Source organism: Bombina bombina, chromosome 6 (genome assembly GCF_027579735.1).
Source record: "Bombina bombina isolate aBomBom1 chromosome 6, aBomBom1.pri, whole genome shotgun sequence".
Classification (NCBI taxonomy): Eukaryota; Metazoa; Chordata; class Amphibia; order Anura; family Bombinatoridae; genus Bombina; species Bombina bombina.
The window spans coordinates 988,751,270-988,778,522 of NC_069504.1; the positions used below are offsets into that span (position 1 = coordinate 988,751,270).

The window sequence follows — 27,253 nt, forward strand, 5'->3', positions numbered from 1 at the left end:
TATTTCACTTGGGAGATATAAATGAGCCAGCGCCATAGATATGGCCACGCGGATCCATGCTGTAACCTCTGGAGGAAACAAGACACCTTCCGGAGAAAGAGTAACAGCCATAGGGACACCTGCTTGCATAGCAAAAGAAGGTTCTGGGGCATGCACCTCACAGGACATGGAATCCTCGGGGGCAGATGGCTCAACGCACTCTAAATTCCCTGGTTCGGGAGAAGAGGGTACTCTGGAACGGCAATCGGAACATAACTGATGGGCATGGATAACCCGGGCCATTTCATATTCTTCGCAAGACGCATTCTCCGAATCAGAGATATCCGTGTCTAAAAAATCAAAATCCTCCATAACTTTGGGATTGCAAATGTGGACAAACACTAAACGGCACCTTTTTTTTTACACCCCCAATGGCTGGGGCACTCACCACCTCCTGTGAACCAGACAACTAACAAGCAGACTCTCCCCGTCACCACTTGGTCAGAATACGGAAGTGGAATACAACGTAACCGCACCCGGTCACGAGGTGCACCATGCAAGTCACAAAAAAGGGCGCACAAATCTAAAGAGATCACTCCAACTGATGATAAGGCTGTTATGTTCTGAATAGTCATGAGCCCAAGTATCACTACACATTAGCAGACAGAATCACATAACAAACATGATCAAAGCCCCCCTGTTCAATAACCCCCCTCAGGAGATATTAACCCTTGATTAATTAAGATAAAGGAGTCCCACTGGGACCCTGACTTCTTTCGTTAACATTACATTTACATATCAAAATAAAATGAAACAATCTTACCGGAATCTGCACCGTGGAACAGAAACACGGCCCTTCAAGTGTGACAGATAGTATCCTCGCTTCTGACATGGACTTTAGTGAATAAAGGCAGGCAGTGAAACTCGTCAACGCTGATTGCTAAGAAGCTGTTAATATGAGTGGGGATGGTTTTGCAGAAAGACTCTCCCTGTTTCTCCGGACTCTAACCTTCATCCATGCTCTAACTGAGAGGCTGACAGGATTACTTAAACTCCAGTTCCATTTCGAAGAGTACTACCCTCCATAAGAGACTATCTTCAATCTTCTGACACTTATCTGCTAACCTCCTGTGACGAAAAGCAAAGAATGACGAGGGGATGAGGGAAGTGGGGGAGGTATTTAAGCCTTTGGCTGGGTGTCTTTGCCTCCCCCTGGTGGCCAGGTTCTGAATTCCCAAAAGTAATTACTGCAGCTGTGGACGCTTCCTGTTTAAGAAGAAAATTATTATTTTACTAGCATCCCCCACTTTTCCCAAATATAACAATGGAAGCTTGATATTTTCACTCCATTGAAAGCATACGTTTGAATTTGCAGGATAAAAATAAATAAACTTGGAGCTGTTTCAGCTTATTAACTAATGTACGTTTTCTAAACTATTTTACTACATTTTGTGAAAAACAAAAAGGAAATATTTAAAGAATTGTATAATTTTGTTGTTTCAAACATAATTGCAGACACTTCTGCATGTGCATGACATGACATATGAACCTTCTTGAGCATATCTATGTATGCTCTTATTAAATGCTGCTAAATTTAAATAAAATTAACAGAATGAGGCGACTGATAGCGATATAGCAATAAAAGTAGAACATTTTTTAACATTGTACACTCTGTTTATATCAGGAAAAATGACTTATGTCCCAAAACTGATTCAGTAGTTATTACTCTGATTCTTGTTTTAGCTTCAAAAGCCAAAGGTGGTTTTCACAAGTATGATGAGTCTGCAGGTTTACGGTGCAATTTCATTCCATGTGCACATTGCTTTGCCAAATCCTGCAATTATCCGCAAGCTGGCACATGCCCTTCAAACTGTGAATTGGTGACCTCTTACTCAGCCAATTACTAACACCTCAGGCAAAATCACCAATGTTGGCAAGCTAAGAAATGATCATAGCGAAACACTAAAACTTGTTCAAGACAGCGATGACTCTTAGTTTGGAATTTTACTGTGGTAATTATATGAAGGTGTAAAACATTAAAAGCATATTCTGCATTCCTTGTGGATTGGTATATGTGGGTATAAACATAATCTTATCAAAATATCCTTTAGTATAACTGGCACATATAACCACAACTATTCACAAATTCACAATGTTTTTCCCAGGTAAAAAGATTAGACCAAGTATGTATGATTTAATGTATATGATGCACAGTTATTTGTATATATTTTGAAGACACATGAATTAAAGTAATACATAAACCTTGTCTGGACAAGATTGTCTGCTTATGGGAATGGAAGGTATTCACTTCCAAAGAAGCAACAATGCACAAACATTTTTATAACAAATCCTGCAATTTTAACTTAAAACCCTGTCATTTTATTCTCATGTTTCATATAGAGCATGCAGTTTTAGTCAACTTTCCAATTTACTTCTCTCTTCAAATTTACTTAATTCTCTTCCTTTGTTTAAAGGGACACTGAACCCAAATTTTTTCATTTGTAATTCTGAAAGAGCAGGCAATTTTAATCAACTTTCTAATTTACTCCTATTATCAATTTTTCTTCGTTCTCTTGCTATCATATTTTTAAAAAGGCATCTAAGCTTTGTTTTGGTTCAGTGCTCTGGACAGCACTTTTTTATTGGTGGATGAATTTATCCACCAATCAGCAAGGACAACCCAGGTTGTTCAACAAAACTGGGCCGGCATCTAAACTTACATTCTTGCATTTCAAATAAAGATACCAAGAGAATGAAGATAATTTGATAATAGGAGTAAATTTGAAATTTGATTGAAATTTCATGCTCAATCTGAATCACGAAATTAAATTTTTGGGTACAGTGTCCCTTTAACCCCTTAATGACCACAGCACTTTTCCATTTTCTGACCGTTTGGGACCAAGGCTATTTTTACATTTCTGCAGTGTTTGTGTTTAGCTGTAATTTTCCTCTTACTCATTTACTGTACCCACACATATTATATACCGTTTTTCTCGCCATTAAATGGACTTTCTAAAGATACCATTATTTTCATCATATCTTATAATTTACTATAAAAAAAATATAAAATATGAGGGAAAAAATGGAAAAAAACACACTTTTTCTAACTTTGACCCCCAAAATCTGTTACACATCTGCAACCACCAAAAAACACTCATGCTAAATAGTTTCCAAATTTTGTCCTGAGTTTAGAAATACCCAATGTTTACATGTTCTTTGCTTTTTTTTGCAAGTTATAGGGCAATAAATACAAGAAGCACTTTGCTATTTCCAAACCACTTTTTTTCAAACTTAGCGCTAGTTACATTGGAACACTGATATCTTCCAGGAATCCCTGAATATCCCTTGACATGTATATATTTTTTTTTAGAAGACATCCCAAAGTATTGATCTAGGCCCATTTTGGTATATTTCATGCCACCATTTCACCGCCAAATGCGATCAAATAAAAAAAATTGTTCACTTTTTCACACATTTTGTTACAAACGTTAGGTTTCTCACTGAATTTATTTACAAACAGCTCGTGCAATTATGGCACAAATGGTTGTAAATGCTTCTCTGCAATCCCCTTTTTTCATAAATAGCAGACATATATGGATTTGGTGTTGCTTTTTGGTAATTAGAAGGCCGCTAAATGCCACTGCGCACCACACGTGTATTATGCCCAGCAATGAAGGGGTTAATTAGGGAGCATGTAGGGAGCTTGTAGGGTTAATTTTAGCTTTATTGTAGTGTAGTAGACAACCCTAAGTATTGATCTAGGCCCATTTTGGTATATTTCATGCCACCATTTCAACGCCAAATGCGATTAAATAAAAAAAAAAGTAAAATTTTTCACAATTTTAGGTTTCTCACTGAAATCATTTACAAACAGCTTGTGCAATTATGGCACAAATGGTTGTAAATGCTTCTCTGGGATCCCCTTTGTTGAGAAATAGCAGACATATATGGCTTTGGCGTTGCTTTTTGGTAATTAGAAGGCCGCTAAATGCCGCTGCGCATCACACGTGTATTATGGCTAGCAGTGAAGGGGTTAATTAGGTAGCATGTAGGGAGCTTGCAGGGTTAATTTTAGCTTTAGTGTAGAGATCAGCCTCCCACCTGACACATTACACCCCCTGATCCCTCCCAAACAGCTCTCTTCCCTCCCCCACCCCACAATTGTCCCCGCCATGTTAAGTACTGGCAGAAAGTCTGCCAGTACTAAAAAAAAAAGCTATCCTTGATAAAACATAAATAAAAAAAAATGCATATTTACATATGCTGCTCTGGAGGATCCCCCCTTAGCCCCCAACTTCCCTGATACCCCCCAAACAGCTCTTTACCCATCCCCCTCTAACTTATTAGTAGCCATCTTTGGTACTGGCAGCTGTCTGCCAGTACCCAGTTTATAGTAAAACATTGTTTTATTATTTTTTTAAAATAATTTTCTGTAGTGTAGCTTGCCCCCCCCCCAAAAGACCAACCCACCACCCCTCCCAGATCTCTTAGATCGATATATATATATATATATATTTGGCAATCACTGCCACTTTTCCCCCATAAATGTTCTGTAGTGTAGCGGTTCCCACCCGCTTCCTACCCCCCCCGCGCGCGCGCGCGCACCCTCGTGCACGCGCGCGCACCCGCGCGCGCACCCGCGCGCGCACCCGGCGTTCCCGCCCACGATCCCGCCCCCCGCCACATCATACGGCCCATCGATGGCCGCCCACCCGCCTCCCAGACTGGCTCCCACCCACCAACGAAACCGGCCATCGATGTCCGGTACAGAGAGGGCCACAGAGTGGCTCTCTCTGCATCGGATGGCCAAGGGGGGTTATTGCAGGATGCCTCGATGTTGAGGCATCACTGCAATAACCGGAAAGCAGCTGGAAGCGAGCAGGATCGCTTCCAGCTGCTTTCCAGACCAAGGACGTACGCCACACGTCCTCGGTCATTAAGTGTATTTTTTTAGAGGACGTGTGGCGTACGTCCTTGGTCGTTAAGGGGTTAAGGAACAGCAATGAACTACTGGAAGCTAGTGAACACATCAGGTGAGCTAATCACAAGAGGGATATAAGTGCAGCTACCAATCAGAAGCTAGCTCCCCCAGTAGTGCATTGCTGCTCCTAGCAAAGGATACCAAGAAAACAAAGCAAATTAGATAAATGTAAATTGGGAAACTGCACACTCTGTCTGAATTATGAAAGAAAAGTTTTGGCCTTTGTGTTATTTTTAATGTTGTATATAACTCTATCATCTATATGAAACAGCAGCAGTCAACTTTTTTTCAATAAAAATATATATATATAAATAAAAGTTGTTTATGATTTCAATGGGTAAAGTATGCCTGTGTAGAAGTGCTATGTAGGTTCCTAATGCTTATTGGCTAATAAGGGCAATTCCAACAAACTTTTCATCAGCAAACATTTGACTCTAAATAAGTTTTATATCTCAGTTTAAAGAGCAATTTTATTTCCTTTTCTTGCAGACACAAGTAGGACTCAGCCTTTTATAGCAATTATGGAAGAGTTATTCTGATGTGAGGCATAATCTTTAATTTATTAGAGCATATGTTTTTTTCATTATTGACCATAGTTAAAGGGACATAATACTCATATGCTAAATCACTTGAAAGTGACGCAGCATAACTGTAAAAAGCTGACAAGAAAATATCACCTGAACATCTCTATGTAAAAAAAGAAGCTATTTTACATCAACATTTCTTCAGCTCACAAAAGTTATCCTTCGCCTATTGTCTAACTACAGATGAAAAAAAAAAAAGCCAATCTACACCAGCAGTGCTGAGGTCATGCTTTGCTTTACTGTGATCTCATGAGGTTTCACTGAAGTATCACGAGATTTCATAGTAAACTTCCTTAAAAGGACATTAAACACTAAATACATTTCATACACCTCCCTCTAATCAAGGGGGCTGCCATTATGGAACCTAGGTTACACTGCAGGTATCTGAAGGAAAGTTACTGCACATGTGCAAACACATCAGCACTAAAATGTAGTGAAAGACAGATTTCAACATGGCAGCTCTCACGACTAGAGGGAGGCAGGGAGTAATCGCAATAGAATGCTTATAAAATGTATTTAGTATTTAATAACCCTTTAAACAGAGGAGGGGAATACCAGCACATACCAGATGTGGATACTGAGGACATTTTAAGTAAAAATATCATCTTTTTTATTTAATAAGAGTTGTTCAGGTGATATTTTCTAGTCAGCATTTTACTCCTATGCTGCATTGCTTTCAAGTGCTTCAACATTTGGGTATCATGTCCCTTTAACTTTGTGTTCACACTGAGAGGTTACATTTTTAGTGATCGGGTGACCATATTATAGGGTAGAGTTAAAGGGGTGTGTGCAGTGGAGGGAATCATGTTTCCTTAGGGGTTAGGAGGAATATTGGTATTATAGCAGGTTGGTTTGCAGGAAAGAGGTGGGGGGGTCAGGTTTTCTATGGCACACATAGGTAGCTGTTGATGTTTCATTAGGCACATAATATTTTGTTCTTTATGCAGTAAAACTTTATAAGATTATGTGAAAAATGCTGTCTGAGTCAAATAATTTAAAGGAACAATAAAGTGAAAATTAAACTTGTATGGTTCAGATAGGTTGTGTATTTTTAAACAACTTTTCAATTGACTTCTTTTATCTAATTTGCTTCTTTCTCTTGGTATCCTTCTTTCTAAGAATAAACATTAGGCTCATAGGTGCTCAGGAGTGTGCACGTGTCTTTAGCACACTTTGGCTACAGTGTTTGTAGTAATGTTATACACTGCTGCCATAGAGTGCTAAAGGCACGTGCATGCTCCTAAGCTCCTTCAACAAAGGATAACCGTGTGACAAGAGGTTACCAGCAATTAGTATTATGGTGTATGATTAATTGTAGAAATTAATGTATATGATTGATTAAACAAAAATCACATTACGTCACTAAAGATAATACGCATGATATATGTGTGTGTAAACGTACATTCATGTGCGTATGTTTTTATAATGCATTTGAAAAATACGATAGAAAGGGAGTAAGTGGCATTAACCTTTTTGTTGACCTCAAGTAATCAGTTATTATAGAAATAATATAAACTGCTGATGCTCTAATGTTCTTCATCTGGAAGGGCTGAACATTTTGTGCACTAACAGATTATAGGAAACATTAGATAACTGCAAGGAAATTAGGATAAAAAAAATTGAAATTCTTCTATATAGACAAAATGACATCACATTAGGACATAGCCTATTAGCTTTGTTAACAGCTGTTTTTCCTCCTGAGTTTTAATGGGGTCTTATTTACCCTTTTGACATTTGTGAAAAAAAATGCTCCCATTACTATTATTATAATAAACTTTGCAACTATAATTCCACAGAACAACATGCTCATTAGAAGTAGGCTGTGTAATGTGTGATTAGAATGCAGCTAAAAGTATGTAAGGCTTTTAAATAGTTAAATTCAGAACTTAAGATGATTCATTCTGCGTTCCATACAAATGTCCCATGACCAACAATTAGGGGCATCTCTAAAACCTTATCTGATTTGGCAGGAAGCCTAAACATCACATTTCAAACAAAATACACCTATTTACCTTTGATCAACAGGAATGTGAGCGCCTATGAAATCATTCCGTAATTGGAGAACTTACTGATCTATTGTTCATTTGAATATAATTACTCCATCTCTTCACATGAATATCTCCCCAAAAGATATTGTTCTGCATTTTCACATGATAAATAATACATAAAATATGTTTGTATTAGGATAATCATTTAAAATGTTCCAGAGTGGAACACGAGTATAGTTGGAATGTTAGAATTAGCAATGTGAAGTTATTTATAAAGTTTCAAATGTCAATAACAAAATGGACATCAGTGTTTAAAGGGATTTGAAACCAAATTGTTTCTTTTGTGATTTAGAGAGACCATGCAGCTTTAAACAACCTCCATATTTACTTTGATTGTCTAATTTGTTTTGTTCTTTTGGTATCCTTTGTTGAAAAGCATACCTGATAGGCTAAGGAGCTGCTGATTGGTGACTGGACATTTATGCCTCACGTGTAGCCAGATTATGAGTGGCTCACTAACAATTACGCATGAGCATGAGTTGGATGAAGTGCCCATATTACAAGTTGAAAGTAAATGTGATCGCTTGAGTGCAAATTAATTTAAAGTGCGTCTGGATAGTGCGACCTCAGAGCTCCATTAACTGTTACACTTGTGCCACAAAACACATAAAAAATACATTAAATGTACAGTTACGCTAATAATAACAGGCATTGTCTGTAGGCATTGCTGGTTCTTATATAAAAATATTGCACAAAAAAGCTATACTGCAAAGGGCTTTAACATAGAGATACATACATATACATTTAGCCACCAATCAGCAAGCACTACCCAGGTGCTGAACTAAAAATGGGCTGGCTCTTAAGCTTACATTCCTGCTTTTTCAAATAAAGGTAGCTACAGAGCGAAGAAAAATTGCTAATAGGATTAAATTAGAAAGTTGCTTAAAATTGCATGTTCTATCTGAATCACACATATGTGTTTAGTATCCCTTTAATATAATCATGATGGTTATGCAAAACTGGATGGGTAATAAAGGGATTATCTATCTGTTTAAACATTCTGGAGTAGACTGCCCCTTTAAGATATATACACACACACATATACATATAAACTAATTGATTACTGTTTTATATCCTTACATAATTCTATCTGTCACTACTAACCCTGGTTGAAATGAGCTGAAAGAGTTACAATGAAGGCAGAATTTATTTCTCCTGGTAATCTGCCCTTTTTTGATTTATTTAAATCATACTTAAACAGCAGAACAGCAAAATGACTTCACCGCATACTGAACAGGAGCCTCCATGTCTCTCTGCTTGATGAAGGGACCTTTTATTCCGTATAGCCAACCTGATCTGACTGGATGTGTTAATGTAAAGTGAAGCCAGATGGCAAACTCAAAGCTTTTTTTTTGCTGATTCTGCGCTGTTTGTGGTGGTTTGAAACCAATCAAGCATCGGAAAAGCAACCCATTACCAAATATATCTGGGAATTCAGATTTTAAAAGTTTGAATTTCAAAACTGCTTTAAATTGTATCCATTCTGCATAATGTTTGGTGCTGTTTCTAACTCATTATATATTGCAGCAAAGAATTTAGAGAATGCATAGGTTTCCAAGCATGTGAACCTTAAAAAAGGTGCAATAATGTGTTGAAGGTTGATCTGCCAGTCAAAATGTTTAAGATTATATTGTTTATGATTTCTCCTGTTAAGTGTAGTCAGTCCACGGGTCATCCATTACTTATGGGATTATATCTCCTCCCTAACAGGAAGTGCAAGAGGATCACCCAAGCAGAGCTGCTATATAGCTCCTCCCCTCTACGTCATACCCAGTCATTCTCTTGCACCTAACTAATAGATAGGACGTGTGAGAGGACTGTGGTTGTTAAACTTAGTTTTTATTTCTTCAATCAAAAGTTTGTTATTTTAAACAGCACCGGAGTGTGTTGTTTTTTCTCAGGCAGCATTAGAAGAAGAATCTACCTGAGTTTGTGTATGATCTTAGCGGTCGTAACTAAGATCTATTTGCTGTTCTCGGCCATTCTGAGGAGTGAGGTAACTTCAGAACAGGGGACAGCGGGCAGGGTTCACCTGCAAGGAGGTATGTTGCAGTATATTATTTTCTAAGGAATGGAATTGACTGAGAAAATACTGCTAATACCGATGTAATGTAAGTGCAGCCTTAAATGCAGTAGTAGCGACTGGTATCAGGCTGATATGTATGTATGTTTAAACTGAGGTATTTCTAGGGAATGGAACTTCACTAAGAAAATACTGTATACATTTAACTTATATTTGAGCCTCCACTGCAGTGAAAGCGACTAGCAGCAGGCTTATTAATAACATTTCATAATTTTATTTTTAAAACGTTTACTGGCATGTTAATCGTTTTTCTCTGAGGTACTTGGTGATAAAACTTTATGGCCATTATTTTTACCACATGGCTGTCGTTTGTTTATGAATTAAATCAGTTTACTGAGCTTCCCCACTGTTGTATTATGAGTGGGAGGGGCCTATTTTGGCGCTTTATTGCGCAGTAAAAATTCAGTCACAGTCTTCCTATTTCTGCCTCCATGATCCAGGACGTCTCTACAGAGCCCAGGGGTCTCCAAAACTAGTTTTGAGGGAGGTAATCACTCACAGCAGACCTGTGAGACTGTGTTTTGACTGTGATAAAAACGTTTATATTAAATTGTTATCCGTTTTTGGGTACTAAGGGGTTAATCATCCATTTGCTGGTGGGTGCAATCCTTTGCTAACTTAATGTATTTACTGTGAAAATTTGGTTGCTATAACTAATTTGGTTCATTGTTATTTCAACTGTGACAGTTTTTTTGTGCTTCTTAAAGGCACAGTAACGTTTTTTATATTGCTTGTAAATTTATTTGAAAAGTATTTTCCAAGCTTGCTAGTCTCATTGCTAGTTTGTTTAAACATGCCTGACACAGATGAATCTCTTTGTGCAATATGTTTAAAGGCCAATGTGGAGCCCAATAGAAATTTGTGTACTAATTGCATTGATGCTACTTTAAATAAAAGCCAATCTGTACATGTAAAGAAAATTTCACCAGACAACGAGGGGGAAGTTATGCCGACTAACTCTCCTCACGTGTCAGTACCTTCGCCTCCCGCTCAGGAGGTGCGTGATATTGTGGTGCCAAGTACATCAGGGCGGCGCTTACAAATCACTTTGCAAGACATGGCTAATGTTATGACTGAAGTATTATCTAAATTGCCAGAATTTAGGGGTAAACGCGATCACTCTGGGGTGAGAACAGAGTGCGCTGATAATAATAGAGCCATGTCTGATACTGCGTCACAATTTGCAGAACATGAGGACGGAGAGCTTCATTCTGTGGGTGACGGATCTGATCCAAGTAAACTGGACTCAGACATTTCAAATTTTAAATTTAAGCTTGAGAACCTCCGTGTTTTACTAGGGGAGGTATTAGCGGCTCTGAATGATTGTAACACGGTTGCAATTCCAGAGAAAATATGTAGGCTGGATAAATATTTTGCGGTACCGACGTGTACTGACGTTTTTCCTATACCTAAAAGGCTTACAGAAATTGTTAACAAGGAGTAGGATAGACCCGGTGTGCCTTTTTCACCCCCTCCTATATTTAGAAAAATGTTTCCAATAGACGCCACCACACAGGACTTATGGCAGACGGTCCCTAAGGTGGAGGGAGCAGTTTCTACTCTGGCTAAGCGCACCACTATCCCGGTGGAGGATAGCTGTGCTTTTTCAGATCCAATGGATAAAAAGTTAGAGGGTTACCTTAAGAAAATGTTTGTTCAACAAGGTTTTATATTACAACCCCTTGCATGCATTGCGCCTGTCACGGCTGCGGCGGCATTCTGGTTTGAGTCTCTGGAAGAGACCATTAACTCAGCTCCATTGGATGAGATTATAGACAAGCTTAGAGTCCTTAAGCTAGCTAATTCATTTATTTCTGATGCCGTAGTACACTTAACTAAGCTTACGGCTAAGAACTCCGGATTCGCCATTCAAGCGCGCAGAGCGCTGTGGCTTAAATCCTGGTCAGCTGATGTGACTTCTAAATCTAAATTGCTTAACATACCTTTCAAAGGGCAGACATTATTCGGGCCCGGTTTGAAAGAAATTATCGCTGACATTACTGGAGGTAAGGGCCATGCCCTGCCTCAAGACAGAGCCAAACCAAGGGCTAAACAGTCTAATTTTCGTGCCTTTCGTAACTTCAAGGCAGGAGCAGCATCAACTTCCTCCGCTCCAAAACAGGAAGGAACTGTTGCTCGCTACAGACAGGGCTGGAAACCTAACCAGTCCTGGAACAAGGGCAAGCAGGCCAGAAAGCCTGCTGCTGCCCCTAAGACAGCATGAAGTGAGGGCCCCCGATCCAGAAACGGATCTAGTGGGGGGCAGACTTTCTCTCTTCGCCCAGGTTTGGGCAAGAGATGTCCAGGATCCCTGGGCGTTAGAGATCATATCTCAGGGATATCTTCTGGACTTCAAAGCTTCTCCTCCAAAAGGGAGATTTCATCTTTCAAGGTTGTCAGCAAACCAGATAAAGAAAGAGGCGTTTCTACGCTGTGTACAAGACCTTTTAATAATGGGAGTGATCCACCCGGTTCCGCGGTCGGAACACGGACAAGGGTTTTACTCAAAACTGTTTGTGGTTCCCAAAAAAGAGGGAACCTTCAGACCAATCTTGGACTTAAAGATCCTAAACAAATTCCTAAGAGTTCCATCGTTCAAAATGGAAACTATTCGGACAATCTTACCTATGATCCAAAAGGGTCAGTACATGACCACAGTGGATTTAAAGGATGCCTACCTTCACATTCCTATTCACAAGGATCATTATCGGTACCTAAGGTTTGCCTTCCTAAACAGGCATTACCAGTTTGTAGCTCTTCCCTTCGGGTTAGCTACGGCTCCAAGAATCTTTACAAAGGTTCTGGGCTCTCTTCTGGTGGTACTAAGACCGCGAGGAATATCGGTAGCTCCGTACCTAGACGACATTCTGATACAAGCGTCAAGTTTCCAAACTGCCAAGTCTCATACAGAGTTAGTTCTGGCATTTCTAAGGTCGCATGGGTGGAAGGTGAACGTAGAAAAGAGTTCTCTATTGCCACTCACAAGAGTTCCCTTCTTGGGGACTCTTATAGATTCTGTAGAAATGAAAATTTACCTGACAGAAGACAGGTTAACAAAACTTCTAAATGCTTGCCGTGTCCTTCATTCCATTCAACACCCGTCAGTGGCTCAATGCATGGAGGTAATCGGCTTAATGGTAGCGGCAATGGACATAGTACCTTTTGCACGCCTGCATCTCCGACCACTGCAATTGTGCATGCTAAGTCAGTGGAATGGGGATTACTCAGATTTGTCCCCTATGCTGAATCTGGATCAAGAGACCAGAGATTCTCTTCTATGGTGGCTTTCCCTGCACATCTGTCCAGGGGGATGCCCTTCAGCAGGCCATATTGGACGATTGTAACAACAGACGCCAGCCTGCTAGGTTGGGGCGCTGTCTGGAATTCCCTGAAGGCTCAGGGATCATGGACTCAGGAGGAGAGACTCCTTCCAATAAACATTCTGGAATTAAGAGCAGTTTTCAATGCCCTTCTGACTTGGCCTCAGTTAGCAACTCTGAGGTTCATCAGGTTTCAGTCGGACAACATCACGACTGTGGCTTACATCAACCATCAGGGAGGGTCAAGGAGTTCCCTAGCGATGATGGAAGTCTCAAAGATAATTCGCTGGGCAGAGTCTCACTCTTGCCACCTGTCAGCGATCCACATCCCAGGCGTGGAGAACTGGGAGGCGGATTTCCTAAGTCGCCAGACTTTTCATCCGGGGGAGTGGGAACTTCATCCGGAGGTGTTTGCCCAACTGCTTCGGCGTTGGGGCAAACCAGATCTGGATCTCATGGCGTCTCGCCAGAACGCCAAGCTTCCTTGTTACGGATCCAGGTCCTGGGACCCGGGAGCGGTACTGATAGATGCTCTGACAGCACCTTGGGTCTTTCCACCCTTCCCGATGCTTCCTCGATTGATTGCCAGGATCAAACAGGAGAGAGCATCGGTGATTCTAATAGCGCCTGCGTGGCCACGCAGGACCTGGTATGCAGATCTAGTGGACATGTCGTCCTGTCCACCATGGTCTCTGCCTCTGAGACAGGACCTTCTGATTCAGGGTCCTTTCAAACATCCAAATCTAATTTCTCTGAGGCTGACTGCATGGAGATTGAACGCTTGATTCTATCAAAGCGTGGATTCTCGGAGTCAGTGATTGATACCTTAATACAGGCTAGGAAACCTGTTACCAGGAAAATTTACCATAAAATATGGCGTAAATACTTGCATTGGTGCGAATCCAAGAGTTACTCATGGAGTAAGGTTAGGATTCCTAGGATATTGTCTTTTCTAAAAGAAGGTTTAGAAAAGGGTTTATCTGCTAGTTCGTTAAAGGGACAGATCTCAGCTCTGTCTATCCTTTTACACAAACATCTGTCAGAAGTTCCAGACGTTCAGGCTTTTTGTCAGGCTTTGGCCAGGATTAAGCCTGTGTTTAAAACTGTTGCTCCGCCGTGGAGCTTAAACTTAGTTCTTAACGTTTTGCAGGGTGTTCCGTTTGAACCCCTTCATTCCATTGATATCAAGCTGTTATCTTGGAAAGTTCTGTTTTTAATGGCTATTTCCTCGGCTCGAAGAGTCTCTGAGTTATCGGCCTTACATTGTGATTCTCCTTATCTGATTTTTCATTCAGACAAGGTAGTTCTGCGTACTAAACCTGGGTTCTTACCTAAGGTAGTCACTAACAGGAATATCAATCAAGAGATTGTTGTTCCATCATTGTGCCCTAACCCTTCTTCAAAGAGGGAACGACTTCTGCACAATCTGGATGTTGTCCGTGCCCTGAAATTTTATTTGCAGGCAACTAAAGATTTTCGCCAAACTTCTTCCCTGTTTGTCGTTTATTCTGGACAGAGGAGAGGTCAAAAAGCTTTGGCTACCTCTCTCTCTTTCTGGCTTCGTAGCATAATACGTTTAGCCTATGAGACTGCTGGACAGCAGCCTCCTGAAAGAATTACAGCTCATTCTACTAGAGCTGTGGCTTCCACTTGGGCCTTTAAAAATGAGGCCTCTGTTGAACAGATTTGCAAGGCTGCAACTTGGTCTTCACTTCACACCTTTTCGAAATTTTACAAATTTGACACTTTTGCTTCTTCGGAGGCTGTTTTTGGGAGAAAGGTTCTTCAGGCAGTGGTTCCTTCCGTGTAAAGATCCTGCCTGTCCCTCCCGTCATCCGTGTACTTTTAGCTTTGGTATTGGTATCCCATAAGTAATGGATGACCCGTGGACTGACTACACTTAACAGGAGAAAACATAATTTATGCTTACCTGATAAATTCCTTTCTCCTGTAGTGTAGTCAGTCCACGGCCCGCCCTGTTTTTGCGGCAGGTCTAAATTTTAAATTAAACTCCAGTCACCACTGCACCCTATAGTTTCTCCTTTCTCGTTTGGTTTCGGTCGAATGACTGGGTATGACGTAGAGGGGAGGAGCTATATAGCAGCTCTGCTTGGGTGATCCTCTTGCACTTCCTGTTAGGGAGGAGATATAATCCCATAAGTAATGGATGACCCGTGGACTGACTACACTACAGGAGAAAGGAATTTATCAGGTAAGCATAAATTATGTTTTTTACTCTTAATTTTTTGGTATTAAAAAGTTAAAATAAAAGGGATATAGAACTGCAGTACACAGAGTGAAGCCTATATACATATGCCACCCCTCTATGGCTCAGCAGCTGTGATCAGCTCCAGCCAGTAGGCATTGCTGGTCCTTAGCTTTATAATAAAGGGACATATTTTTATCAATTGAATTAGTGCTTGAATATAATAAAAAGTTAGTCAGCTCTGAAACAGCAATGAACTAGTATCCCCCAATTACTGATCAGCAGTGCATTGTGATTCAGGGGTGATTTTAACTTTGTATTTTACCCCAATGCAAGGTTAAACACATAGGCAAAGTGCAATTAAAAATGTTACCGCGGTTGGAGCTTTTTCTTATAACAGTGTTATGCTTTTTTTTTCTTTAAATTAAGCTATTTAAAGGGATAGTCTAGTCAAAATTAAACTTTCATGATTCATATATAGCATGCAATTTCAAGCAACTTTTTAATTTACTCAATTACTATTATAATTTTTTCTTCGTTCTCTTGGAATCTTTATTTGAAAAAGCAAGAATGTAAGCTTAGGAGCTGGCCCATTTTTTCCCCCAGCACCTGAGTAGCGCTTGCTAAATGGTGGCTACATTTAGACAACAATAATCAATCACTACCCAGGTGCTGAACCAAAAATGGGCTGGCTCCTAAGCTTACATTCAAATAAAGATTCCAAGAGATACCAAGAGTACAAGGGAAAAATGATAATAGCAGTAACTTAGAAAGTTGCTTAAATTGCCTGCTTTATCATGAAATTTTAATTTTGACTAGACTATCCCTTTAAATGTTGCATACTGCAGTATTCACATTACTTCAAAGCTGATTTTATGAGAAGGGGAGAGCTTATTCTAAACATGTAAAGGCAAAAGAGGTAGCACTGTCTTTTGCTTTGGGGTATTGGAAAGTAGTCTGACACTGACCTGATAACAATTATGTCTCTCACGGAGAGGCTCAGACGAGATATTCTAAGAAGTCTCATCAGTATGACGAGGTCCTTAAATTTTATCTTGAGAAATGTTTGTTGCTATGTAGTGTTCTTTATGTAAAACAGAGACTCCTACATTAGGTCTGAAAAAATCCCAAAGATTTGTGTAATTTCTCTCCATCCCGAACTGTATATGTGCTTAATAACATTTACTGTATTGCTGTTGATCCTAAATGTTTCTAAAAGGGTGAATGGCTTTACTCAGCTTTTTCATCATTCTTTCATACAGACAAGCAATGTTGTTTAGTTTTTTTAAATTGGTGAAAAAAATCTTCCCCAGTATATTGTACAAAGTCATGGGATTAGCTAACAGAATTACCACTGACATCACAGGCAAAATGAATAAAGAGATAATTCATAATCCTTATGGGAATAAATCCTAATTTATTATGTGTGAACCTATTCATTTCAATATGCTATTAAAATCATGGGTTCACAAATGTGGAGATATTTAGAGTATTTAAAAAACAAACAAAATATGTAATACACCCAGCAGGTAAACATCATTAGCAACACATTAAAAATAAGAAATCTTCACAGTACAATAGCTTTTAAATCTTTTCTTCTTGCAAGGAAATAATCATTTTTAAAATAATTAAGTTGTGCACTTTCAAATTTGTTTCACTTTAAAGTGAAGGTAAAGTTCACTGTATGTCATTATGTATTTTTGATTGTTAACCTAAATGAATGGTACTTTAATTCATCATTTTTTTTTTAATTAAGTATAAACTGAGATTTATATCGTTATACTTACATTTGGGCCATCCATAAAATCAACCCGTTTTTTTTCTTTTTTTTATTCCCATGTCACGTTTTTTTATTATCCAATTGAAATTCTAGCCGTTAGGCGGCCAGAGATCGACGTCATCCGCCTCCTGTATCCTCTGCGCATGCGTTTAGTATCTCTATGGTATACTTGTAGCAAAAGCGCGCGCCCGTTTCGCGCATGCGCATTGCAAAACATTTTCTATTATTGTCGGAGATTGCCGCAAGTGAATTGAAAAAAAAAAAGTGGATTACCGCATGCGCATTGCAATCAGTAGATGACGCTATGCGCATGCGTTGTTCCTTGTCTGCTCGTGAACACGCTTTGGAGATACGTATAGAGCGGGTGGGACCGTTCTATACGTCATTCATTATGAAATAAGGAAATGGCTAATGGGAGGAGTGAGGAACGGCACAGTAGGGTAATTTGAAACATCTTTATCATATAAATATATATTAGTTTTCAGAAAATAAGTTAGCGATGATAATCTTTTCACTGTGACTAAATTGATGGTGTATAGGGATAGTTGAACATTTCCCTTCACTTTAATATCCCTTAAAAGGAACAGTAAACACCTTGTAATTACAAGACATTTCTGTTGTATTGTTATAGAATCAGCCAAGTCTTAAAGGGACAGTAAAGTCAAAATTAAACTTTCATGATTCAGATAGAGCATGCAAATTTAAACAACTTTCCTTATTTTTTATTATCATGTTTGCTCTGTTCTATTTATATCCTTTGTTATAGGTAGGCTGATAGAAGCTCAGGAGAGTGAACATATTTTTAGCATTGTATGGCAGCAGTGTTTGCAACTGTGTATATTTTTGCTATAAACAAAGTTGCAATTGCTGCCAGGTGGCTTAAGACGTGCATGCTCCTGAACTCACATAGAATTACTCTTTAACAAAGGATACCAAGAGAACTAAGCAATATTAATAACAGACATAATTTTGAAAAAAATTCAAAATGCCATGCTCTATCCAATCAATTTAAGTTTGACTTTACTGTCCCTTTAATGTTTTAAAAAACAAATTAACATCCTTTTACTGCAATTATTTTTCAATAGCCAAACTCCACCCACTATTTCCCTTATTTGGAGGAGCCAATCTGGGCTTTAGTCCACAAACTACAATGCTAGCTACTGTCATAAAGTTATATTGTTTTGCAGTTGTTATCTGATAAATCCAATTACGGATAGATATGTAGCAGAGTTAGCTTTGACAAGTCATCAGGTTGCATTTCAAGTTCTGAGAATTAGAAATTGCTCAATTTTCAGAGCACAAATTACATGAAAAGGGGGCAAAATGTATTGCAAAGTTGTTTCATTATTTATTACTAAACATTTAAAAAAAAATCTCACAGTGTACTGTTTATACAAGGCATCTTTGTTTTAGGAATCAGGGAATTATTTTATATAGGGTTGCACGTAAAAGAATATAAAACAAATGGAAAAGGTCTATAAAAGATAAAATAAAGTGTCAATGTATATTGATTGTATTTGTGTTTCCAAAATATTTTACCTCTTACATATTATATAACACAACCTCCAGCCCCCATTCTTTGTAAGCACTTCTGCTTGTCCATAAACCTTGTCTGAGAGTTTCGGGTTTATATATACGTAAGTGCAATGACCTTTCACTTGGTGTGACTATTTGCATACCGTATACTCCAGCTGAATGTATCTATTAAACAAAAAGCCTTAAAAAGGATGCATTTGTAGAAGTTTTTTTTATATTTTATCCATTGAATATACTTTGTCCCTTTGTAAAATTGCATATGTATTGAATGTGTATTGTATTTAAAAAAAATAATTAAGGGAGTGTAAAAAGAAAATGTTCCAATTTCATTAGAGCATTTTTGACTAGGTTACAAGTGTAGTGATATTGATAGTGCAGGGTGAGATATCCATATTATGGCCCTGCAATTAGAATTGTGCACAATCTGGTATTATAAGTGAAAGGTAACTACTTTTTTTTAATGTCCTATACTTTTAATGAATAGTGTGGCCGCGCTAACATCACTCTTATTGCAAGTGGTGAGTTATGAGTTGCACATTAGCTGGAAAAGTCAGTGTACCAGGACCTGAAGTAAACTGTTAGGGCTAAAATAAAAGTATATCAAAACACAAGTAAAACATATTAAATATTAAAGTATTTCACTCATATTGAATATATTAAAAGTAATATATATACTTTATATATATATATATATATATATATATATATATATATAAATAAAAGGTATATGATATATTGATATATGACAAGGTGTTGATTGGAAAGGGCTCAGAGGTATACGATAGATAGATAGCACCTTAGTGTTTTAGTGCACCTTTAGGTTAGCGACCAAGTGAAAGTCAGGGCCTGGGTTTTGTAGCGTACCCCATAGAAGTCTAAAAGGTGAGGAATTTAGCACGGCTCCGCTATCTAACCTCCAGCACTTTCTCTTGAGCACTAACATTTTACTTTTAAGTTGTAATATGGAAGTAAAAATAATAGTGCTATGAATTGCGCTCTAGTTATGTTAGGACACAATTTTTACGCTCCACTTGTAATCTAGGCCATAATTTGTAAATAAATTAATGTTTTAACACCTTTAAATGGGTTAAACACACATTGAAAATTGAACTGCTGTAAACCCCCCATTCTGCTTTAAATAAGAATGGACCTGTTTGGAGCATATGCATGTATGCCTATTTCTGATTAGCTCACAAGCTGCATGGGAGCACACTTTTGATTAGATATATATCCCCTTTGCAAAGGTTACATTCATAATAATTTAAAGGTATTTGTTTAAAAATAAAGTGACCTAGCAAAATAGAGTATTGTATTTTTATACACGAACACCTGCTATTATTCTGATGGTTTTGTATATTCTTCTGTTTTTTAGGAAGTACAACAGGAAGAAATGTGAACATCCAAAAAAAAAAGCTAAAAAGGAAAGATTGGATATTATTGTTGAATGCAAGTGGAACCTCGCATTAATAAGTGAAAAACTAAACTACTGTACTTTAGAAATTAACCTTTTCATAGAAGGTCTTGTCCTCTGGCCAATGTTTCCTTTGGTATGTTGCCTATTCACACAACCTCTTCCTTTACATTATTCACACCCACACTAAATAATTGAGGACACTACTGGATAGAAAAATGCTATAAGAAATGTTATAAACCAACACATTTGTTCCTCTTCAATGGAAAAACTGAAACAATTAAATTGGTTGCTAAGTATAAAGGAATGCAAAAGTCCCTGACTTTAATTGTGATGAATCTTCTGTTTTCAAATAATAGAATATAAAATATAAGCACATTTTATGCAGGTGACTAATGTGTGTGTCCACTTTATCATTAAAAAAAATACATGAAAAACCCAAATTTGGTGTGACTATAGTGAGCTTGAGAGGAGCTACTAAGGAAGAAGGCATGATGCTGAAAGCTAGTCTACCTTCACAAAACACATTCGTTGGACACACGGAAGTCAATGGAAATTCCTGTGGCTACATAGTCTTTGAAGAAAATACAGAGGTTGGAGATGAATCTTGGAGTCCCACAAAGTCATCCGAAATTGAAAATCAAGATACTGTGCTCGTACAAAGAGCTTATGAAGGACTTATACTTGGTCAACCACAGGAGACAGAAAGTAAACACCCCCAAGAGACAGTCCAAAGGAACATAATGGAAGAAACAGCAGAACATAAAGATGAGCTACCTTACATGGTAAAAGATGTGCACATTATTGAAACCTCAAATATAAACAGACCATTAGATGAAGTTACCACTGGGTCACTTAAAGACTCTGTGGATTTGGACCCATGTCCTGACAAAACTGAAACAGTTGATCACAACTTGGAAAGAAAACATGTGACAAATATAAGGTCACCCCCTACTCTTCACCAGACAAGGAAATCATGTAAGTTCTTACTCCTTACACACTAATCTACATGAATTTTCTCTCACCATAACGAGTATAACAAAAGTGCAATATAAGGAGCTGTGGCTTATGAACTTTGGTACATAAATGGTATATGAAGCCAGTAGAAGTGCAGTTGTGGCCAGAAGAGGTAGATCAGGATCTAATTGTATATCTAGAAACACTGACCAGTAGATTTTAGAACTGTACATTGCAGCCAAGTGGATAAGTATGCTAACATGTTTTGGCACAAGGCCGTAATCGTAGCTACGATTAGGGCCTTGTGCCGAAACATGTTAGCATACTTGTACTCCTTGTAAGTGTGCGTTGTTTAACATGGACCTCCAGGTTTCATTTTATACGTTTTGGATTTTGCAATAAAGAAAGAATTTTACTTTACCCTCTGCCTCGGTATACTTCCTTCTTGTTGCATATATATATATATATATATATATATATATATATATATATATATATATATTTATATATATATAAGTGCATTGGAGCCCTTTGCTGTCAAGTAGATGAAAACATGTAAAATCATATTTACGCAATATTCATATTTAATAAAGTGTTATAGTGTGTATTTACTGTAAATATTTCTGCACATAGCAGAATATATTCTTAATATTTATAAATAGATATTCCTATATATATCTGTATATATCTATACTTATATATAATCATCTCTATATATAGGCATAGCTATATATTGCACCAAATTAGCATCATATATGTAGAAATATGTATTTATGAATAAATAGAACATATTCTTGTATGTGAAGAATAATGGAATGTGAAATATTATATGTTTTTATGTCAGGTTAGCACACTTGATAATATGCGTTCGGGTTAGCAAGCGGGGTGTTTTTCCACAGTTTTTTCCTCCATTGACGTCTATGGGGAGTAGGTTATCTGTGATATTCTTAGTTTGGCTTTTTAAGAACGTCTGGTAAGCGCACAAGCAATAACTTTTAGTTTTCAACTTGTAATACAAGCTTAACCCAAAGTGCAAAAAGTTTACTTCTAGCGCAGTTAGTGCGAGAGTGAAAACACTAAATAGCGCTCCACTAATCTGGCCCTGAGTCAGGATATTTGCAGCCTAATCTAAAGTTAGACTTTAAGATGATTAAGGTGCAGACTGTCCCTTTAACTCACCACTTGTAATATGAGTGCTATTATGAGCCCGCTAATAGCACTCCCTGCCTTGTTCGCTAAAAGTGTAGGGCATTAAGATGTTTTGGTTTAAATATTTAACCACCACTTGCAATAACGATTGTGCATTATTCTTGGTGCAAAGGTGATCCTGTGCTATTGATTGCGCTCTACTTGTAATCAAGGCTATAGTTTGTATCATTAGATTTGGTAATGAAAAATGACATGCTTTAACAAATTAGACTGGGTGATTTGTACATTATAATATCATTTTAATGCCTCTTTAATCCAAAAAACTGTGAAAACGAAGGTTCTGCTGGCCCAGAGAAAACAGATAAGGTCGCTTTGAAATGAAGCAATGGTACAAATATTAAATTGTACAAAAAGGGAATGGTTTTAAAGACCTTAATGCCCCTATATCAGTAAGCCTAATCTTAAAAGTAAAAGGCTTTTTTTAATTAAAATTAAAATTGTATGCAATTTACTTTCAGGATTAAGCTTAATAATATGAGGACTTTTATGTTGCATTAAGAGAGCAATTCAGTTAATTGCTTTTATTAAAGTCAATTTAAAACATCTAAATTAGATTCACAAAGAAACAAACAAGGTATTTTAATATTTGTGGTGCAGGCTGTAGACAATATTTCTGACACATTTAAGTAATATGTAATGCATATTAATGAATGGGACTAAACATATATTTGGAAATTTTTTAAACGCTATGGGCATTGCTAGGTTGACAATAGGGATGGGCGAATGTGTTTATATTAAAATTCGAATGTTAGAACGAATGTTATTGTAGAAATTTGATTTACATAATCGAATGTTGATAAGAACAAATATTCTTAAAAATTGTATTATTGAGGGGGCGGAGCCAACCTCCAACATGGAAGGTCGCTAACATATGGAGCTCTGATCGCCAGTAAACTGAAGAGGCCAACTACTACTTAATATTTGGTTCACAACCATTGCAGCAGCTTTCTAATAGTTTCTAGACTGCTCCGATACTATTTTGCATCTCCTTAGAGCTGTTTATCCTGCCCATCACTATAAGATCAGGAGTCATAGGCAAAGAGTTTTGCGGCCCTCTATGAGTCTTGAAAATGGAGGAATCTTACGCCACACTGCAGACCTTGTTTAAATGCTTAGAGGCCAAAATGGATATTTACTTTGAAGATCTTATGGCAGCATGTAGCGGTGAAGATAGGGTCTCCCCAGCCTGGCCTACCGAAGGGATGTTAATTCCCATTAGTGAGGCAGACCGAAATATGGCGCTTCAGAATGGCACTCCTCCGGACTACTCTGAGCCACGGAAGATGTGTCTATCACTCCCGGCGATGAAAGAGCCAAGCGTAAGTCAGCCAGAGGCAGAAGCGGAACATCTCTTTAAACTGGTGAAGCATAATGCGTATGGGACTCTATATAACAGTTACATCCGCTTGGCTCCATATGACACTAACCTGAGCCTGGAGAGGTTCTTGGCTCCTGCGTACTTCAGAGACCGGAGTGCCCGCAACATTTATGGCATCTATGGACATCGTCGCTCTGCAGTCTGTCGCGGCTCTTTTGGGTGCACATGTGGTGTGGCGTTGCTCGTTCTTTTGCCGATTGGGACTCAGCCAGTGTTGTTGCTGCTTCAGAGTCCTTTGAGATGCCCTGTTGTCCCTCGGTATCCCGAGACTGAAGGACTATCACTAGACTTTGTATTGAGTCGGAGTCGCATAGGTGTGGGCTAAAGATCATAACCCGGGTAGCCTCAATTAGGACAGTACATGCCTCGAGGTAGACAGCAGCCCAAACGGATAAATTTAATCTCTCGCCTCAAAATGGATATGGACAAATAAATTATGATACGCTATAACAGCTGAATGCCCCGGCTAGCTTCAGCTGATTCTTGCCACACGTATACTCATCTAAGTTTCTTTGCATGTATTTCTTTAGAGTCTTACTAGATGTGTTGGGTTCTAGCGTTAGTATATGTCTGTCTCCACATGTGATAGCACATAAAGAAAATTGTCAGACAACCTGTTATACAATCATAAGGTTAGATGTAATGCTGATAAGTTATGGTTGTGATAACATGGAGCCTTATTTTACTATGTAATATATGGATATGTCTGTGGCCACAGTGTATAATCCTCCTACCCACTAGTATGAAACTATTTGAATTCACACTCCTGAGTCTTATGTTAGCTTATAGATTAGAGGAGGAAAGTGTATAGTTATTAAATAGTCAGAGGTGAATGTCAGAAACAGTCGATGTGCACCTTTCAAGCCATATGCTGGCTAAATATGTTTCATATATTAGTCGCAATAGCAGAATTGATGCTCTGTATATATATGCATGCCTATATGTTTATACATTGATAAACATTTTCACTTATCTCCTGTATGAGCCTTCTCTCTTAAAGCAGCTCAATGATTACATATTAGACTGGATTATGATGGCGTGTTATGCTTCTGTTTTTTCTGGCTGTGATACTTATGCATATACCTCTAGGTGTCTATTACCTATCTATATTGAAGAAGGCACCAGCTTTTGCGTCAGCGTTCCATATAGAATTATATTGAATATACTTATGTCTGTTAAAGGTTAATTGTGCCTCCTTATCACTTAGATTGATAACTCTAAAGCCTTGGGTGTGTATTATGCACTAATACATTAGGAAACAGGTTAAATAATGGCCACCTAGTACAATCTCTATCTCTGGCCAATCTTACTAACATTTTACTGAGGTAGCAGCAACCTAGGTGCATGTTAGCTTAGAGCTAGAATCTATATGGATTAGAGTATTAACTTAACACACAAGACTAATACCCTTATTGTATTTTAATTTTATACAGTGTAGATGTTGTGGTTCACATTTCATACCTATACTGTAGTTCTCTACTCACTCTGTTGTATTTGGGTGGTTGTGTTTACCCCCATTTGTGTCTTTAAAATTTAAACTTAGGTTTACCTATACCTGTTCTCCCTGTGTCTTATTGGGTCAAATTTAGAAGTATCATAGATGAAAGCTTTGCTCTAGCACTACTAGATACATACCCAGATATGTAATGATTTTGGTCTTTGAATATTACATTTATTAAACACAGTTGTAGACTAGAAAAACTATTTTGAATGTTACATTTGAATACGAATGTCACATTTGAACTCGAATATTACATTTTGAAGTTTAGAGGCCTACTTATCAAGCCGTCAACTTACTTGCATTCGACAGCACCAATACGCCCGCCTGACATCGCCTAACATTGCGGCTGCGGACCTGAATACGCTCTCCATATTTATATAAAAAGCTGTCAAAAAGCCGCACACCAAGTACGGAGCGATGAGCATTGGACTGTTGTTAACTAACAATCATCGATCTCACTGCTATTCGGCTTTTTCACAGCTTTATTTGTATACTGTCACTAAACACCGCCACTATACTAAACTGTTTAACCCCTATCCCACGGCTCCTGGACCCCGCCGCAACTAAATAAAGTTATTAACCCCTAAACCTCCGCTCCCGGAGCCCACCGCAACTCTAATAAAGTTATTAACCCCTATCCCGCCGCTCCCAGAGCCCACCGCAACTAGCTAAAGGTATTAACCCCTAAACCTCTGGCCTCCCACATCACTAACACTTACTAAACCTATTAACCCCTAAACTGCCAGCCCCCCACATCGCCATAAACTAAATTAAACTATTAACCCCTAAACCTAACAACCCGCTAACTTTATATTAAATATTAACTCATCCCTATCTTATAATAAATTTAAACTTACCTTTAGATTTAAATTAAACTATATTAAACTAATAATTAACCTTCCCTAACTATTATACTAAAAATAAATTAAACTATATTAAACTAATAATTAACCTACCCTAACTATTATACTAAAAATAAATTAAACTATATTAAACTAATAATTAACCTACCCTAAATATTATACTAAAAATAAATTAAACTATATTAAACTAATAATTAACCTACCCTAAATATTATACTAAAAATAAATTAAACTATATTAAACTAATAATTAACCTACCCTAAATATTATACTAAAAATAAATTAAACTATATTAAACTAATAATTAACCTACCCTAACTATTATACTAAAAATAAATTAAACTATATTAAACTAATAATTAACCTACCCTAACTATTATACTAAAAATAAATTAAACTATATTAAACTAATAATTAACCTACCCTAAATATTATACTAAAAATAAATTAAACTATATTAAACTAATAATTAACCTACCCTAACTATTATACTAAAAATAAATTAAACTATATTAAACTAATAATTAACCTACCCTAACTATTATACTAAAAATAAATTAAACTATATTAAACTAATAATTAACCTACCCTAACTATTATACTAAAAATAAATTAAACTATATTAAACTAATAATTAATCTACCTTAACTGTTATACTAAAACTACATTAAACTACAAATTAAATTAACTATATTATATATTTAAACACCTAACCCTACTCAAATAATTTAAATCTACAATAAAAAATTACAAAGTTACAAAAAACTAACAACTAAGTTACAAAAAATAACAAACACTAAGTTACAAAAAAAAAAAAAAACCACTAAGTTACACAAAATAAAAAAGAAATTATCAAAGATTTAAACTAATTACACCTAATCTAAGAGCCCTATGAAAATAACCCCCCCAAAAATAAAAAAAAAACCCTAACCTACAATAAACTAAAAGGGCCTTTTGCAGGGCATTGCCCCAAATAAATCAGCTCTTTCACCTGTAAATAAAAAATACAAATACCCCCCAACAGTAAAACACACAACCAACCCCCCCCCCCCCAAATAAAAACCTAACTAAAAAAAACCTAAGCTCCCCATTGCCCTGAAAAGGGCATTTGTATGGGCATTGCCCTTCAAAGGGCATTTTGCTCTATTGCTGCCCAAACCCTAATCTAAAACTAAAACCCACCAATAAACCCTTAAAAAAACACTAACCCCTGAAGATCCACTTACAGTTTTGAAGATCCAACATCCACCATCAAAGAAGCCGGGAGAAGTCTTCATCGAAGCCGGCAGAAGACTTTATCCAAGCCCGTAGAAGTCTTCACCCAGGGGTTTAGGGGTTAATAACTTTATTTAGTTACGGTGGGCTCCGGGATCGGCGGGATAGGGGTTAATACATTTATGTAGGTGGCGGCGGTGGC

General features: G+C 37.7%; 1 protein-coding gene across 1 annotated transcript in view; it reads left to right on the top strand.

Moving 5' to 3' along the window:
- The first annotated feature begins 20,173 nt into the window (after positions 1-20,173).
- SYNPO (synaptopodin) overlaps positions 20,174-27,253 on the top strand; it is a 95,277-nt gene continuing 88,197 nt past the window's right edge. The window contains exon 1 of the mRNA XM_053718663.1: positions 20,174-20,906. Coding sequence (XP_053574638.1) covers positions 20,324-20,906 — 583 coding nt within the window. The 5' untranslated portion in view covers positions 20,174-20,323. The remainder of the gene's footprint in view (positions 20,907-27,253) is intronic.